The sequence below is a fragment of the Diceros bicornis genome, chromosome 7 (assembly GCF_020826845.1).
Source record: "Diceros bicornis minor isolate mBicDic1 chromosome 7, mDicBic1.mat.cur, whole genome shotgun sequence".
Lineage (NCBI taxonomy): Eukaryota > Metazoa > Chordata > Mammalia > Perissodactyla > Rhinocerotidae > Diceros > Diceros bicornis.
The window spans coordinates 58,398,825-58,417,369 of record NC_080746.1 but is presented as its reverse complement, the minus strand read 5'-3'; the positions used below and the strand labels follow the sequence as shown (position 1 = coordinate 58,417,369).

Below are 18,545 nucleotides of genomic sequence, written 5' to 3'. Positions count from 1 at the left end.
TGTAAATGACAGATGGCTACATATATAGTTACAGGGGTTTCAGGTGAAATACTCAGCGATCCAGAGAGCAAAATTATTGGGAATCTTTTGGTTGCAAGAAACAGAAATTCCACCTGAAGGGAAACTCCAGCTAAAGGAAAAAGGAAAGTTGGTTTTAGGGAAACTCTGTTGTCTTGTAGAACCTAACAGCTGGTGGGCTTCAGGGAAAACTGGGACCAGGGACCCAGATACCATTGGAACTCTCTCTGACTTTTAGCTCTGCTCCTCTCTGCTCTCTGTTTTTAATTCCTGTCAGCAGATCAGTTTCCTCCACTATTCTGGCCCTCAGAGTAGATAACTTGGCTACAGACAGCTCCAGAGCTGTACATCTTAGTTAGGCACTCTAAGGAGAGACTTGGGCTCTTTCTCAGCTCTGGTTTTAAAATTTCTGGGGGATGGGACCAGCCCTGTGGCTTAGCAGGTAAGTGCGCACGCTCCGCTATTGGCGGCCCAGGTTCGGATCCCGGGCGCACACTGACACACCACTTGTCCAGCCATGCTGAGGCTGCGTCCCACATACAGCAATTAGAAGGATGTGCAACTATGACATACAACTATCTACTGGGGCTTTGGGGAGAAAAAAGGAGGAGGATTGGCAATAGATGTTAGCTCAGGGCCGGTCTTCCTCAGCAAAAAGAGGAGGATTGGCATGGATGTTAGCTCAGGGCTGATCTTCCTCACAAAAAAAAAAAAATTCTGGGGGCGAGGGGAGACTGATTGGCCCAACTTGGGTCAGGTTGTCACATTAGGACCAATAAAATGTATCCAGGGAGTAGTGTTATAGTGTACCAATATGGCACAAGCTTGGAACGCATTTGGATGGTGGGAGGGGACTGGGGGAGAATGTTGCTATCAGAAAGGGAGCGCTGGGCAGACTGTCACCTAGGGGTCTGTCTCTACTGAATCTTCTAATTCTTTGATGGAGACTTCCTGGAAGGGGTAAGATTTCAGTGGTGCCATCACTCGAAGAAAATCTGAGCCCTTGGTAAATGTTTTATAATGACCATGCCAAAGGTTCCTTGGGTCACAGAGGAGAGATCCTACCCAAACATAGATGTCTTTACTAATTTGGAGCCCTTTGAGCACACCCTTCTCTGGGCCTCCAAAGCTGTGTGATCCTTCCAAGCAAAAATGGAAAGCAGTAGGCATTACTGTTAAAACAAGGCCAGGCCTTGCCTACAGGAGGTGGTACCTCAGAGTCTTCATTTATGGAGATCTACATTTCTTTATGTAGATCCAAGTTTCTCTCTGATATCATATTCCATCTTCCTGAAGAACTTCCTTTAACATTTCTTGTAATGCAGGTCTGATGGTAACGAATTCTATCAGCTTGTATTTGTCTGAAAAAGTATTCCACTTTTTCTTTCTTTTTTTTTTTTTTTTGGTGAGGAAGATCAGCCCTGAGCTAACATCTGCCAATCCTCTTCTTTTTTGCTGAGGAAGACCAACCCTGGGCTAACATCTGTGCCCATCTTCCTCCACTTTACATGAGACGCTGCCACAGCATGGCCTGACAAGCGGTGCATCAGTGTGCGCCCGGGATCCGAAGCTGGGTCGCCAGCAGTGGAGCGCGCGCGCTTAACCACTATGCCACGGGACCAGCCCCTCCACTTTCATTTTTGAAACATCTTCATTGGGTATAGAATGCTGAGTTGACAGTTTCTTCCTTCAACACTTTTTATTTATGTATGTACGTATGTACGTACGTATGTATGTATGTATGTATGTGACGAAAACAGCCCTGAGCTAACATCCATGTCAATCCTCTTCTTTTTGCTGAGGAAGACTGGCCCTGGACTAACATCCGTGCCCATCTTCCTCCACTTTACATGGGACGCCGCCACAGCATGGCCTGACAAGCAGTGTGTCGGTGCGTGGCCGGGATCCGAACCCTGGGCCACTGCAGCGGAGTGTGCACACTTAACTGCTATGCCACCGGGCCAGCCCCCTTCAACACTTTAAAGATGTCACTCTATTGTCTTCTGGCTTTCAGAGTTTCTGATGAGAAATGTGCTTTGTTCCTCTGTATATTGTGTCTTTTTTCTCTGGCTGCTTTCAAGATTTTCTCTTTATCTTTGGCTTTTGGAACTTTGATTATGATGTCTCCAGGCATGTGTAGTACTTAAAAAATATGTATACAAATTCTGGGATGCTTTAAAAGGTGGAGCTTAATTCTGCTCCTCTCAAGTTTGGGATGGACTTAGAGACTAGCTTCTTTTTTCTTCCAGGTATGAGGTGGTGTTTTTATTTTTTATTTTTATTTAAATATTTTTTGTATTGAGGTATAATTGACATATAACATTATATTAGTTTCAGGTTTGCAACATAATGATTCAATGTTTGTATATATTGCAAAATGATCACCACAATAAGTCTAGTTAACATCCATCACCCTACACAGTTACAAATTTTTTTTTCATTATATCCTCATGACTTATTTTATAACTGGAGGTTTGTACCTTTTGACCCCCTTCACCCATTTTGCCCACCCCTCCCCAGCCCCTGCCTCTGGCAACCATCAAACTGTTCTCTGTATCTATAAGCTTGGTTGTTGTCTTTGTTGTTTTAGATTTCACATATAGGTGACATCATAAAGTATTTGACTTTTTCTGACTTATTTGACTTAGCATAATGCCCTCAAGGTCCATCCATGTCGTTGCAAACGACAAGATTTCCTTCTTTTTTATGGCTGAATACTATTCCACTGCATGTGTGTATATATATCACATTTTCTTTATCCATTCATCCATCACCCATCCACTATCAAAGATAAAAAGATAAAAATCCAGGGCCAGCCCCGTGGCTTAGCGGTTAAGTGCGCTCGCTCCGCTGCTGGTGGCCCGGGTTTGTATCCCGGGTGCACTGACACACCGCTTGTCCGGCCACGCTGAGGCCGCGTCCCACATACAGCAACTAGAAGGACGTGCAGCTATGACATACAACTATCTACTGGGGCTTTGGGGAGAAAAAAAAAGGAGGAGGATTGGCAATAGATGTTAGCTCAGAGCCGGTCTTCCTCAGAAGACCGGAGGATTCCTCCTCAGAAGAAAAGAGGAGGATTAGCACAGATGTTAGCTGAGGGCTAATCTCCCTCACACACACACACAAAAAATCCAAATCATGAAATTGTGCCATAGAAAGCTTACTGAATGATTTGCTCCTCCAGCAAGCACTTATTCTGAGTATGCCCAGATAAGCCACGGAAATCAAGTGGAGGAAGACTCCAAAACAGTTTTGTAATTTTAACCTGTTAAAATATGAACTTTGACTTCTTTGATACAGCTCTATTAGAAGGTAGTTCATTTAACTTTTTTAAATTAATAGACTTTACTTTTTAGAGCAGCTTTAAGTTCACAGCAAAATTGAGTGGAAAGTACAAGAGAGTTCCCATATACCATCCCTCCCACACGCCCTGAAAGCCTCCCCACTATCAACATCAGCATCAGAGCAGTACATTGGTTACTACTGATGAGCCTATATTGACACATCATTATCAACCAAAGTCCATAATTTATATTAGGGTTCATTCTTTGTATTGTACATTCCATGCATTTTGACAAATATATAATGACATTTACCCACCATTATCTATCATACAGAATAGTTTCACTGCCCTAAAAATCCCCTGTGCTCCACCTATTCACCTCTGCGCCCTCTTAAGCTCCTAGCAACCACTGATGTTTTTTGGTGTCTCCATAGATTTGCCATTTCCAGAACGTCATATAGTTGGAATCACACAATATGTGGCCTTTTCAGATTGGCTTCTTTCAGTTAGTAATATGCATTTACTGTTTTCCACGTCTTTTTGTGGCTTGCTAGCTCATTTCTTTTTAGCACTGAATAATATTCTGTTGTCTGGATGTACCACAGTTTGCTTATCCATTTGCCTATTGAAGAATATCTTGGTTGTTTCCACATTTTGGCAATTATGAATAAAGCTGCTATAAACATCTGTGTGCAGGTTTTTGTGCATAAATAGTTTTCAACACATCTGCGTAAATACCAAGGAGCACGACTGCAGGACTGTATGGTAAAAGTGTGTTACATTTGTAGAAAACCATCAAACTGTGTTTCACGAATGGCTGTACCATTTTGCTGTGCCATTCCCACCAGCAATGAATGAGAGTTCTTGTTGCTCCACATCCTTGTTGTCACTGATCCACTTTGATGTTGTCACTGTTTTGGATTTTGGCCATTCCAATAGGTGTGTTTTCATTTGCAATTCCTTAATGACATGTTAAGATGTTAAGCATCTTTTCATATGCTTATTTGCCATCTATATATCTTCCTTGGAGAGGTCTGTTCAGATCTTTTGCCCATTTTGTAATCTGGTTGTTCATTTTCTTTTTGTTGAGTTTTAAGTGCTCTTTGTATATTTTGGATACCAGTCCTTTATCAGATATGTTTTGCAAATATTTTCTCCCAGTCTGTGGCTTGTCTTCTCATTCTCTTGACATTCAACTTTGATACATTTTTAAAAACTTATTTTCTAAACGATTTTTTCTTTATTTTATTGAAGTCACATTGGCTTACATTATATAAATTTCAGGTCTACATCATTATATTTTGACTTCTGTATAGACTGCATTGTGTTCACCACCAAAAGTCTAGTTGCCATCTGTCACCATACACATGTGCCCCTTTACCCCTTTTGCCCTCCCCCAATGCCCTTCCTATCTGGTAACCATCAATCTGTTCTCCATATCTATGTTTGTTTACCTTCCACATGAGTGAAGTCATATGGTAATTGTCTTTCTCTGTCTGACTTATTTCACTTAGCATAATACCCTCAAGATCCATCCATATTATCACAAATGGCACGATTTCATGTTTTTTATGACTGAGTAGTATTCCCTGGTATATATATATCACATTTTCTTTGTCCATTCATCCGTTGATGGGCACTTAGGTTGCTTTCAAGTCTTGGCTGTTGGGAATAATGCTGCAATGAATATATGGTGCACATATCTTTTCGAATTAGTGTTTTCATGTTCTTTGGATAACTACCCAGAAGTGGAATAGCTGGATCATATGGTATTTCTATTTTTAATTTTTTGAGAAATCTCCACACTGTTTTCCATAGTGGCTGCACCAATGTTCATTCCCATCAGCAGTGAATGAGGGTTCCTTTTTCTCTATATCCTCTCCAACACTTGTTATTTCTTGTCTTTTTAATAATAGCCATTCTGATGGCTGTGAGGTGATCTCTCATTGTAGTTTTGATTTGCATTTCCCTAATAATTAGTGATGTTGAACATCTTTTCAGGTGCCTGTTGGCCATCTGTATATCTTCTTTGGAAAAATGTCTGTTCATATCTTCTGCCCATTTTTTGATAGGGTTGTTCGTTTTTGTTGTTGAGTTGTATGAGTTCTTCATGTATTTTGGATATTAACCCCTTATTGGATATATGATTTGCAAATATTTTCTCCCAGTTGGTGAGTTGTCTTTCCGTTTTGTTGATGGTTTCTTTGCCATGCAGAAGCTTTTTAGTCTGATGTAGTCCCATTTGTTTTTGTTTCCCTTGCCTGAGTAGACATGATATTCAAAAAGATACTGCTAAGATCCACGTCAAAGAGAACACTGTCTATGTTTTCTTCTAGGAGTTTTAGTTTCAGGTCTTACATTCAAGTCTTTAATCCCTTTTGAGTTAATTTTTGTGTATGGTGTAATGGTCTACTTTCATTCTTTTCCATGTGACTGTCTAGTTTTCCCAATACCATTTATTGAAGAGACTTTCCTTTCTCCATTGTATGTTCTTGGCTCCTCTGTCGAAAATTAGCTGTCCATATATGTGTGGATTTATTTCTGGGCTGTCAATTCTGTTCCATTGATCTGTGTCTGTTTTTGTATCAGTACCATGCTGTTTTGATTATTATAGCTTTGTAGTACATTTTGAAATCAGTGAGTGTGATACCTCCAGCTTTGTTCTTTTTTCTCAGGACTGTAAAGGATTTTTTCCTCATATTGAGGTATAATTTTTTTGAGATATAAAAAATTGCAATAATTCACGTTGTAAAATTCACTCTTTAAAGTGTACAGTTCAGTGGTTGCTTAAAGTTGTGCAATCATCACTACTACGTAATTCTAGACATTTTCATCACCTCTAAAAGAACCCCCTTACCCATTATCAGTCAGTCCCATTCCTTCTTCCCCCAGCCCCTGGAAACCACTAATCTACTTTCTGTCTCTATGAATTTGCCTGTCTGGACATTTTCATACAAATGGAACAATAATATGTGCTCTTCTGTAACTGGCCTCTTTCATTTAGCATGTTTTCAAGGTTCATCCATTTTGTAGCATGAATCAGTACTTCATTCTTTTATGGCTGAATAACGTGGGGGCTAACCTCTTCAAGAGGGACAGTCATTGAGAGATCAGTAGATAGGGCAATGACAGAAGAGCTGGAACAGTCAAACTGCTGAATTAAAAAAAGCTGGGAGGATGGATGAGAAATAATCATGGAGAAACACGTTGTATTAATATACCCCATTTTGTTTATCCATTCATCAGTTTGATGGACATTTGGGTTGTCTCTACATTTTAGCTTTGTTTTTTCCTTTTTATGAACATTCATGTAACAAGTTTTGTCTGGCTGTATGTTTTCATGTCTCTTAGGTATATAGGTAGGAGTGGAATGGCTGGGACATAAGGAAACTATGTTTAATCTTTTGAGAGGCTGCTAGACTCTTCTAAAGTGGTTGCATCATTTTACATTCCTAATTTCTCCTCATCCTCACTAACACTTGTTATTGTCTATCTTTTTGATTATAGCCATTCTGATGGGTGTGTAGGGGTATCTCATTGTGGTTTTCATTTGCATTTCCTGATGGCTAATGTTGTTGTGCTTAGTAGCCATTTGTATACCTTCTTTAGAGAAATATCTATTCAGACCCCTTTCCCATTTTTAAATTAGGTTATTCGTCTTTTTATTGTTGAGTTGAAAAAGTTTTTTATTTACTCTGGATACTACACTGGCCAGAGAGGGATGGGGATTTTGGAGGAAGTGCAGTTACTGTTGATAAGACTTAGGATGTGACGATGACATAGGTGATTCAGGTGGGCAGGGGCATAAAAAGATCACTAAATGTGAGGAAAGCAGGGTGTTGGGTAAGTCATTCATGGGAAGTTGAAGCCACCAAGAATGATAGCATGTGTTGGGGAAGAGAGAAAGTGACGTGGGGGCTAACCTCTTCAAGAGGGACAGTCATTGAGAGATCAGTAGATAGGGCAATGACAGAAGAGCTGGAATAGTCAAACTGCTGAATTAAAAAAAGCTGGGAGGATGGATGAGAAATAATCATGGAGAAACAGTGGGGGCTCACTTCCTGGGTCTCACAATAAAAGCAGCTTCCGAGTAAGAGGGCTATAGGGGAAGCAGCATCTTATGGGACAGTCAGAGTAAACAATGTCTTTAGGGGAAAGTTAAGGTGAAGAGATTAAGCAAACATTCCAACAAGGTGCTTATATAGAAGAACTTGCTGATCATACAAGGGCAGTGCTGGAAGGCACAGTGGAAGGGCTGGGGAGGGAAAGAGTATGTAACGTGGTGGTGGATGATCACTGATGTTCAGACTTCTTGGGATTGCTGTGATGAACCTATGAGGCATGGTGGGATTAGACTGAACAACTTTTAGAGGATGGTGGGCAAATAGTTCCAGGATTGCAGTCAAGGCTACATTCCTTATTTCTGCAACTGATCATGGCCCTGGGGGTGACACACTGGTGACTTCCCTCCTACTCTACTCATTCCATATTCCCCTTGTCCTAGGTCAGCTCCTTTGATCGTTAGGGTTCTTTGCCCAGTGACTCAAATCTTTGTTCTTGAAGAATTTGATTCCTTAGCAGTGCTAGTATCTAATACCCAAATCAATTAGGATCTGAACAAGAGAGAAAATTGTTGAAATATAAAAAACATGAAAATAAATCTGAGGAAACCACCTAAATGGTTTTCAAATTCACCTATTCTTTTTTCATACTGTCCTTTCTTGTCTTATGATTTCTAGTCTTCCCTTCTCTGAACATTTTAAACATACTTCTTTTAAATTCAGATTCTTTTATTACACTTCTTGGAGTGCAAATTCTCCCATTATTGCATCTGCTGACTTTCCCTTCCTTCATGGGGGTTTGTTTCTTTTCTTTCTTCCTCTCTTTCTTCTTTTTTTTTTTCCTGTAAGTTTTCCCTGTAAGCTCATTTTCAATAGGATTCGTTTTCCACAGGTTCCTTTGTGAAAACTTGATTACACGAATATCCTTACAGAACAATTTCGTGTTTGCTTCTATGGGATCCTATAGGTTTCATGGGCCCAGGACCAGCTTTTTGTTAGTTTTTCATCTTGACATCCCACTAACATTTGGGTATTGTGAATTTGGACCACACTCTCACAAACATCAAATGTGTTAGTTTCTTCATAGGTGACTCTTTCTTACATCTCTGAGTGATGGTAGACTTTCTTGTATTTCCCTCTTGATTCCCAGGTCAATGAGTAGTGTTTTTCTAGTCTTCGGTTCATAAGGAAGTGGTCCTTTGAGACTCGTCTCAATGTTGAAGCCCTAGCATTCAGCCATTAGGCCTATAGATTGGTCTCAAGTCTCTATGAGCTCCTTGACCTCCACTCTCACACACCTTCTGACTTTTGGGTTCTCATTCATCTCCAGCACCTTGGGATTTCCCATTTTTAGTTTCAAGCCCAGCTGTGTGTTCAACTTTTTTTTGGTTGCTGTTACATATTATTCAATATTTCTATGTTTGAGGTGGGAAGGGAGTTTACCTGTAACTACTCTGTCTGTTGTATATCAGTCAGAAGTCACCCCAAACCATTCTGCACAATGCAATCAAATGGTCTTTTTAAAAATACAAATGTGGCGATTTCACTCTCTTAGCATGGCATTCGAGGCACTATGGAATCAGGAAACTTGCCTCTCTACTTTCATTTTCCACCACCTCTCCTCTTCTCCACACCTGTATAGTCTACACTCCAGTCACACACAATAACTCTTCTCTTTCCTTTCTCTCATAACTGTATTTAGGGTGTGTGTTGATGGTAGTTAAATTTACTTATTCTGTAGTTCGCATACTATCAGGATGGAACAGTAGTAACTGACAGGAGTAGTGACTTGTATCTCCTGAGAGCCTAGATCCAGAAAACAGTAGCTCCATATGGCTTCACCTCTGGACATTGTAGTGTAACATGACTTTAGTTAATTTTATTAAATTAAAATGCTGTTGAGTCTAATTAGGTTTGCACTAAATTATATATTAAGAATTGATATTTTAATGATATTATTAAGTCATTCTTTCTAAGAACCTGGTATGTCTTTTCATTGGTCAGATCTTGTTTTATGCTCTTCAATATGATTTTCTTTTCTTGTTAAATTTATTATTTTATAATTTTGAATAGGTAACATGTTAATATAATTCAAAATTTAAAAGTATAAAAACTAACATAGTGAATTTTCCCTCCTTGCTATCCCCTTTCTCTACCCAACTCACCTCTCTTCCAGAGGTATTTTACGTATATATGAGCAAATATATACACCTATGTATTGCAATTGTGAATGGAATACTTTCCCTTTCTTATTGTTCCTAGTTGATTATTGCTAGAATAGAAAAAAGCTATTGATTTTTGCACATTTATCTTTTATTCAGACACTTACCAAATTTCCTTATTAATGCTAATGAGTTTTACTATAGCCTCTTGGATTTCCTAAATACACATCAGCAAAACAAGATAACATTATTTTCCAATATTTATACCAGTTATTTAGTTTTCTTGCCTAACTGGTTTCACTTGAATTTTCAAAGCAATGTTGAGTCTTGTCTTTGACTTTAATAGAAAGAGCTTTAGTATTTACAATGAAAAATGATGTTTGCTATTGGTTTTTGATGAATAGTTTCTTTTCCTTTTACTCAGAGTTTTAATTTTATCCAATCATATGTAAAGCTGTAAACTTTCATCAAACGCTTTCTCAGCATATACTGATAAAATGTTCTATCTCCTTTCATTTAAAAATTTTATTCTGAAATAATTTTAGACTTACAGAAAAGTTGCAAAAACAATACAAAGAATTTCTGTATTCTCTTCACTCAGATTTCCCAAATGCTAACACTTTACTTTTATCATTCTGTGTGTGTATATACATATGTATGTGCATGTGCACATATATAATGTAAAGTTTCCTGAAACGTCCACAAATTGTTTTTACCTTTAACCTCTAAACACCTCAATGCATATTTCCTAAAAACAAGGACATCCTCTTACGTAATCATACAAGAAATATTATCAAAATAAGAAAATTAACATTAATATTAATCTATAGACATTTAAATAATCAAGTTCTTGATGTATTGAATTATATTAGTAAATTTCCTGATACTGAGGCTCGCATTGCTGAAATAAATCTTATGTGATCACCGTGTACAATTCAACTTTATTTGGAATTTTTGCATCTACAGACACAGGTGAGATTAGGCTACGGCATTCTTTTTGGCACCTTAGGGTGTAAGTATGAATCTTAAGTGGGGCTTTAAAAATCAACTGAGCTTCTTTCCATCTTTTCCCATGGTCTGAAGCAGTGTACATAATTAAAAATAACAACTCATCTATTTTTTGAGCTGGGTGATGGCTACAGTGCTGGTGTTCACTTTGTAATAATTCACTTGTGATTTGTGCACTTTTCCATATATATCTCAATAAAAAAGTTTAAATAAAAGAACACAATCTTTTAAAAGGATAAATTTTTAATCACTTTGCAATTTCTTCTTTGGTAATTAATTGGTCTATTCGAACTATATCTTGGGTCAGTGTCTTCTAGGAAATTATCTATTTGCTGTTTTCAAATTTGTTGCCATAGAGTTCTCCTAAAATTATTTTGAATTCTTCTATATATATGGTTACATCTGATTTCTCATTCCTAACCTTGTATTTTTTTTGCTCTTTTTCCTTTTATCAGGCTGAGAACATTTTATCTATTTTATTAGTGTTTTCAAAGAATCATTTTTCTATTTATCCTTTCTCCTTTTTTTTTTTTCCTACTTGGTTAACTTTGAGTTTTATCTTTATTGATCCATTTTCTATTTTCTTATGGTTTGAATGTGTTTTTTTCTAAATTTCTAAAACAATCACTATACATCTTTGAGTTTTCTTTTTGAACAATACAGGTGTTACATTTCCATTTCCAAGTCCAACCTCGTGTATTCCAGGATACTCAATAACGTGTCTGGGTCTTACTTTGCCCCATTTGCTCAGGGGTCCAATCCTGGCAGGTCTTACTGCCTGGCCACAAGCACATGACAAAGAAATGTGTGCTCAGTGAACAAATGATACTGTTCTGTCCTGGGACCCACTGTGAAAATCTGTGCTTACCACAGGGCCCACCCATCCATCCAAATACCTGGAACATGCGTCATGTGTTGGCACTGTGCCAGGTTCTATGAATAGGACAGTGAGCTGAACAGTTGGGTATCTGCCCTCCTGGAGCTTACATTCTAGTGACACAGAACGAGTAACGCAAGTGAACCAAGTATTGCCTAGGATGCTATGGAAGCATAAGATAGGGGTCCAACATCACTTAGGAGGTCTAGCTAAGAATCCCAAGAAGTGATACTTAAGTTCCTCAGAACCTGAAGGTCCACCCTGTCCCCTACCCTCCTCTCAGAAAGCTGGCCACTGGGTTTTCTTGTATAAAAGTTATCTGGTTTTGAGTTATATGCCTATGGCTCTTGCCACAGTTGATTGAACCAAGGGAGTGACAGCCAGGCATAAGAACTTTATCCAGTAGGAATGTTCCACACAGGATGGTCACTGACTGACTTAATTAGAACCTCTAAGGGAAATCTGAACACCAAAGAGTGAAAGGAGAAGAAAGAGACAGCAGGAGAGGGAGAAGTGGAAAAAGAATAGTCAAGTCATAATAATGGCAGTTACCAACCTTGTGGTACTGGATTGGAATTGTAGGTATCAATACGAACTCATGGTTTTTAATAATAGATAGATAAATACAATAATAAATTTACATATGTGTGATGCATGTGTTAACATACATACATATATTTCCTAGCCCTGTGTGCTGAAAGGGCCTAGAAGCAATGACACACCAGTAGCAATACACACACCCAGTGCCCACATCTTGGTTTCTAAGTACCACTCTCGAATAAAAGAAACCAAGAGCTGCTTGGAGAAACGGCTGATGTCAAGGCAGGGACAGGAAAAATATGAGTGAGCTTGGAACATCTTGTGGTGCCAGAAAGTAAGGAAGTGCTTTACTTACTATAAGGAAGTGTATTAAAAAAAATGATGGAGGCAATGTTGAAACAACATAGGAGCCAACTTGAAAGCATTCCCAATGGCCAAACTAGGTCAGTATGAGCAACAATATTAACTACATTAGCATTAGATTACAATCCACAGAATAAAACAAATATCCATTAGTTTATACTGATATAAATAAATAATTGAATAAATAAATGGGGGAAAAGAGACAGCTTTTTCTTATAGTAGAATACCAATTAATAAATACAGATGAATAATGAAATAGAAAGTCATCATTAGGCAAATACAACATTAATACTTGTTGTAAGCAAGATGGATGCTTAATATCAGTGGGCAAAATTCTAAGGATAAATAAGACATTTGCACAGCTTCCAAGTAACTCACCATAAGATTCTTATTAATTTCAAAGGGGAAATCAGTAATTTTACCGTGAAGAACCGTGGCACACACCACCTCAGCCATGTGATCAAAGGTAACATCACCCCCCACTCTGTCTGAGGCACTGAGAAGGGCACAGATCACCTCTGGGGTAGTCTCACTAAAATGTGGACCCTCCATCTAATCACGTGAAAACAGTAGACAAACCCAAATTGAGGGACACTCAACAAAATAACTGGCCTGGACATTTCAAAAGAGTTAAGGTCATGAAAGGGAAAGAAAGATGGAGGAACTGTCACTGGCTGAAGGAGATGAAGGAAACATGACAACAAAATGCAATGCAGGATCCTGGACCAGAAAAGGACATCAGGAGGAAAACTGGCAAAATCTGAATGTCTACAGACTAGTTAGTAATACCGTATCAATGTTAATTTCCTGGTTTTAATAATTATACTACGATTTTGTAAGATGTTAACATTAGGAGAAGCTATTAGGTGAAGGGTATACGGGAACTCTAGTATTTTTGCAACTTTCTGTTAAGTCAAAAATTATTTCAAAATAAGAAGTTTAAAAAATAATAATATAAAAGAACAGCAGTCACTGAGGTAGGGAGCAGCAGACACAGCTCCTGGAGGGACCAGACCTGATTGCTGGAGCATCTGCTGGAGCCCATGTCCTGGCTTCTGACTGCCTCATACCACCATATTGTTATGACAGTCTTCCATCACTCATGGGACTTTGATTCCTGCCCCCGTTTTCTGCTTCCTGAAAGAGATTAGCTAACACCAAAGGAGGGTTCCACAACGGCCCTGCAGGGGGAGGGTGATGGGAGGGTCATCAATGGTGGCTACTGCAGATGGTGCCCAAGGATGCACCAGGCCTTGCTGTGCCCTGCTAAGTTGAGGTTGAAACACGGCTGGTCTGTGGAATGCCCTTGGGGGATGGTGTGCAGATACTCTGCTTAGTGATTAACACGCAGACTGCATGGGGGAGCTGTGTATTCCAGGCTAACTGAGCCGGGACCGTAGCACAGACAGGGTAGAGCCTGACCCCATGATCTCTCCCCCTACAGCTCCCCAATGTCTATGCTGCCAGTCCCCCCGCAGAGCTGAGCTTGCCTGCTCATTTGGTACTGTTGTCCAGGCCCAGAGTAGAGCAGGGGAGTGACCCAGCCAGCCTTCCTCCTGGAGGGGCCCTATGCTGGCCTAGTTCCACAGCTGGAGAAACATGGTCTATTCTGACCCCAGAATGAAGGGTGAGGGGTAGCTATGATATGGCAGTGGAAGGGGGAAGGGCTCTATGGGTCCCTACCCCTTGGATTTTAGGGCACGGGAAAGAGGTGGCTATACCCTAAACTGCAGAACCTCTGTGTCTGGGCCTCTGCACTCTTTCTCCACTCTCTGTGGAGACATTCTGGGGACTCAGCTGCATGAAGGCCAGCAGAGGGTGGCAGGTCACAGTTTGGTCGCTGTCTTCTTCCAGCCAGATCTGTTCTTAGCTGCCATACTTCTGAGCTTCCAGGAAACATGATCAAGTTCCAGAGACTATGGGGCTCGGGGATCACGCTGAAGGATAGAGATAAGGGACCTCCCTCCCCTCCCTGCCTTGAAGGGGTGGAGGGGCAGCTCCTCTCCTGGAGACTTGTTAGCAGGTTTGGGGCCCACGACAAAGGGGCCAGGGGAGGGCATTAATTCCTGCTTTTGACTTTGGGACTGAGGAGAGGTCTTCCAGGGGCTGTGAGGAGGTTAAGAGGCCTTAGGCTGAGTGGAGAGGAGCGAGAGCCATGAGGGGAAGGTAGGTCGGTTGCCATGCCACAGCCGAGGGGCCTTTATTAAATGTTGAGGGCATGGATAGGCAGGTAGGTAGATGCTAGAGGGTGTGGCACACCTTCTCAGGGTGTAGTGGTGCCCGGATGTCCAGTTTGTGGGTCTTGCTGTCCTTATCGATGATCTCCAGTCGCAGCTTGGGTGGACGCTTCTCAGCCTGGGGTGAGGGCAGTTCAGGGCTCTTGAGTAGCTGCTTGTCTGAGTCCTCCACAGTGATGCGCAGAGTACAGCCCCCCGGCAGCAGGTCCTGCTCATAGGCAGCCGCCAGCTGGTTCACCACACGGCGCTCTACCTGCAGGTGGTAGGCGGAGTGGTCGTCACTGCCCAGGCCAGGCCCTTTCACTTATGGGCAAGTACTTACTCTGGGCTTCAGTTCTCTCATCGGCAAAGGGCTAACAACACAGAGCCTGCAGGATTGTGCTAAAGACTCAGTGATGTCAATTTCTGAGGTTCCCAACTCAGTTCCCCACCCTGGCAGGGGTCACACTTGGTTACCCTCCAGGACACGGGTTTTACTTGATCAGATTGTGGTTTTGGTTCTGAAGGTATGAACAATTCCAGCAGCCAAACTGTAGGGATACAGGCTGGGAGCCTGAGGATTGGGTCTGGGGGCACCGAGGAGGGAGGTGTGGTGGTGCCTCACTTCTCCCAGGCTCCCGTGCTCACCTCATGCTTGATGGAGCGGGCGCCATAGTGCACATTGTAGCCGTCGACCAACACGTCTGCCACCTCCCGGTCCCAGAGCAGCGTGATGTTGTGCCTTTGCTTGGCCTGAGACAGGTCAGATAGGAGTACGCCCACGTGTGGCCCAGTGCTTTCCACCTCTCACCACTCTGGCCTGAGGCCTGAGGCCTGGGCCTGTGAGAGGCTGTGTGTTGCCATGGCCACTGGCTCCATACCACTGTGCTCCACCTTTTGGGAACGGGTGCTCCCAGCCCAGCGTTCCCCAACTTCCAGTGGGAAGATGTCCCATCCCCACCCATGGGCAGGCCCCACTCTTACTCTCTTGGCCCAGAAGTTCAGTTCCTTGTTGACTAGTTGGATGAGCTCAGAATGGCAGAAGGGGAGGAAGTAGACAATCTCGTTGATTCGTCCCAGAAACTCATCTCTCCGGAAGTGAGCCTGCAGGTCCAGGTTAGGGGTGGGGTGAGCTCACTGACCCAGGGTGGGTAAAGGAAATTACTGGACCCCAATGGGGAAGAGTAGGGGGGCCTCCATATTTTTAGGATGGCTAAGGGCATCCCCCCAACCCGAGGCTCCAGCAAGCAGAAAGACCTCTTACTTTCAGGATGGGGCGAATCACATTCTCCTTGAAGTTCTTTGAGATGGTGATCTTGTCATTAATCTGGACATCCCCTGTGGAGACAGAATCATAAACTGCCTACTCCCCACACCCAGGGAGTTTTGGGAACTGTGCCTGCTGCTTGGCCCCATCCATGAAAAGAGCCCTGGTCCTGCCCCCGTCGGTCGGTGTGATCCTGGTCAAGGTCTCAGGCTCTCTGGGCCTCAGCCTTGTCTCTGCACCTGAACAATGAGAAGAATGGACTGGGTGGTTTCTGAGGCCCTTCCAGCTCTCATGTGCTACAAAGCCTAGGGTTCCTTAGGGTGGGAGATGTGTGAGGGAAGGGAGGGGAGAGGAGAAGAATCAGGATCAAGACTTGAGTTCTGACTTAGAAGAAGGGGGCTGGAGGTTCAATCCTAAATAGAAAGGTGACAGACACGGCCTCCTGCCTGATGCTCCTCCTCTCCGGCACTCTCCAGGGCCCACCGACACAGGAAGCCTCCCTGGCTGAAAAAGGCCATGTCCATCTCCATACAGTTTCTGCTCTGCTCCCCCTCATTGCACCGAAGTGTCTCTATCTGTTGAATATGTGTCTTTTTAGTTCCCTAAGACCCTGGCCTCTCCCCGGCCCCTCACCCTGGGGTGGCTCTGTCCAGTCCTCTGTCTGAAGCCCTCCTGTCTTTCAAGAGACTTGGGGCTTTCTTGAGGAAGTGGGGGCATTGTCTCTCTGTCTCCCTCCACTATCTGGTATGGTGCTTGGTGTCTGGTCAGTGCCAGCTAAGGATAAAAATGCCTACCAGGACCTTCACCTGGGCCCAGGACCCCAGTGCCATCCTTGCTCCCAGGAGATGTGCTGGAGGCCTGGTCACTTGCCCAGTTGCCCAGACAGCTCAGGCCCTGTGCCATACCAAGGTTCTCGGCGATACGGTTATGGCTCATCTCCAAAGCTTCCTGCCTCAGCTGCAGTGCATGCTGTGCGATCTCATCGCTGGCCACGTTGGAGGTCATGATGAAGATGGCATCCTTGCAGTCGATGGTCTTCCCCTTTCCATCAGTCAGCCGGCCCTGGGAAGGAAGTGACTGCATGGTCAGGAAGCTAGAAGGCTGGGTATCTCTTCCAGGAGGTCTCTCCAGAACCCCTGTGCTCCCCACAGCCCTGGCAGAGTCAGCTGCCCCTTGCTCTGGGTTCTCTGAGCACTGTTCTCACACCTCGGCTGCAACTGCTCATCCACCGAGAGGGCCTCCAGGCGAGACGGCACCTCCTGTTGGGCACCTCTCAGGGCACCCAATCACCCTCGGCACCCAGAAGTCACCCTGAGTACACATGCATCCATCCAACACACTTTCCTGGAGCCCACTCTGGGCCAGGCGCTGTGGTGGGGCACTGGGGACTGGCTGAACCTTCAACACGCTCCACTCTGGAGAAGGAGTGAAACCCAGGAAACAAGCGATGACAAGTCAGTGGTTAAGTGCTGTCGTAAAGGGAGGCCCAGGGGGCTGCCGGAGTTCAGAGGAGGGTACCCCACAGGGTCATGTGAGGACTAGATAAATGAACTGAAACAGGTGTAACCTCTGCATCTTTGGAACCCTCTTCTGGCCTGACAGAGAAGGATAGAAAATAAGGCTTCTCCTTTAACCAACTTGGGAAGTTTCCGTGGAATCTTTAGCTCTTTCTAGCAGTGACATAGAAGAAAGCATCTGTACTGGAAAGAGATGCACCAAGGAAAGAGAAAAGGAGCAAAAGCAGAGGGGAGAGACAGAAGGAGTAAAGTACAGCTGTCTGGGCCATTCAGCTCACGGGCAGGGAGCTCCACTCACTCAGCAACCTCAAGGCTGTCACTGCACGACAGCACCCTGTGGTCATTTATAACAAAAGCAATGATCAGGCCTCACTGAGAGGCATGACGGAGTAGCAACAGGGGACACTGACGGGGCACTTCCACCTCCATCACAGGTGTTCTGCTTAGTGCTTGCCGTGCACGACTGTACTCTACCCACTAAAGCGTCGCTCCACGATGGCAGAGGCTGGGTCCTCTCGGTTCTCAATGGGTCCTAGGACAGTGTCCAGCACACAGTAAGTGTACAGCACCTGCATGCTGAATGCCTGAATCCTCACCACCCCTGCAAAGAAACAGGCTCAGAGAGGTTAAGTAACTTGTTCAAGGTCTCACAGCTAGCAAATAGCAGAGCTGATGCTTGAACTGTCTGACCCCAGAGCCCATGCCCTTCCCTCTGCACCAGGCTACTGAGGTCATATGTACAGTGCTGGATAAATGAGGCCTCATGCAATTTTCTTTCCCTAAATAAAATTTTCTCAGAATTCTGCCCCATTCAGTTTGCATCCTTTGACCCTCACTGGAGAGAAGCACCTGGGACAGGTGTAGAGAGGGAGACCTGCCTGGGATTTCCTCCGGGTTGCAGACAAAGCACAGCTCCCATAAAGCTGGAGACCACGGCTCTGGGGTAGGTCACTGACCTCAGCCTGTCGGCTCCTGCCTGAGCCAGCCTCGCCGGCAACTAGGCCTTCTCAAGCCTGTCCCCTGCCCTCGCGGCGGGGGCCTGACTCAGGGTCAGCCCTGGCTTCTAAAGCCAGTGCAATGGCAGACCAGCTCTGGCCATCGGCAGCAAGAGAGGAAGGAATGCGCATTAACTGAGCACCTGCTGCATGCTGGACACGGTGCCATGTGCTTTTCAGCCTTGCTTTACACTGGCCCTTGGCACAGGCCTCTCAGAAAGTATTAGCTCCAAGG

General features: G+C 43.3%; 1 protein-coding gene across 4 annotated transcripts in view; it reads right to left on the bottom strand.

The window, feature by feature from the left end:
- Positions 1 to 7,665: 7,665 nt before the first annotated feature.
- Positions 7,666 to 18,545, bottom strand: part of CLPB (ClpB family mitochondrial disaggregase) — a 139,916-nt gene continuing 129,036 nt past the window's right edge. For all 4 annotated transcript variants that reach the window (XM_058545688.1, XM_058545689.1, XM_058545686.1 and 1 more), the window contains 5 exons: positions 16,704 to 16,860; positions 15,796 to 15,869; positions 15,516 to 15,635; positions 15,180 to 15,284; positions 7,666 to 14,805 (listed from right to left, as the gene is read on the bottom strand). In XM_058545688.1, coding sequence (XP_058401671.1) covers positions 14,557 to 14,805; positions 15,180 to 15,284; positions 15,516 to 15,635; positions 15,796 to 15,869; positions 16,704 to 16,860 — 705 coding nt within the window. In that variant the 3' untranslated portion in view covers positions 7,666 to 14,556. The remainder of the gene's footprint in view (positions 14,806 to 15,179; positions 15,285 to 15,515; positions 15,636 to 15,795; positions 15,870 to 16,703; positions 16,861 to 18,545) is intronic.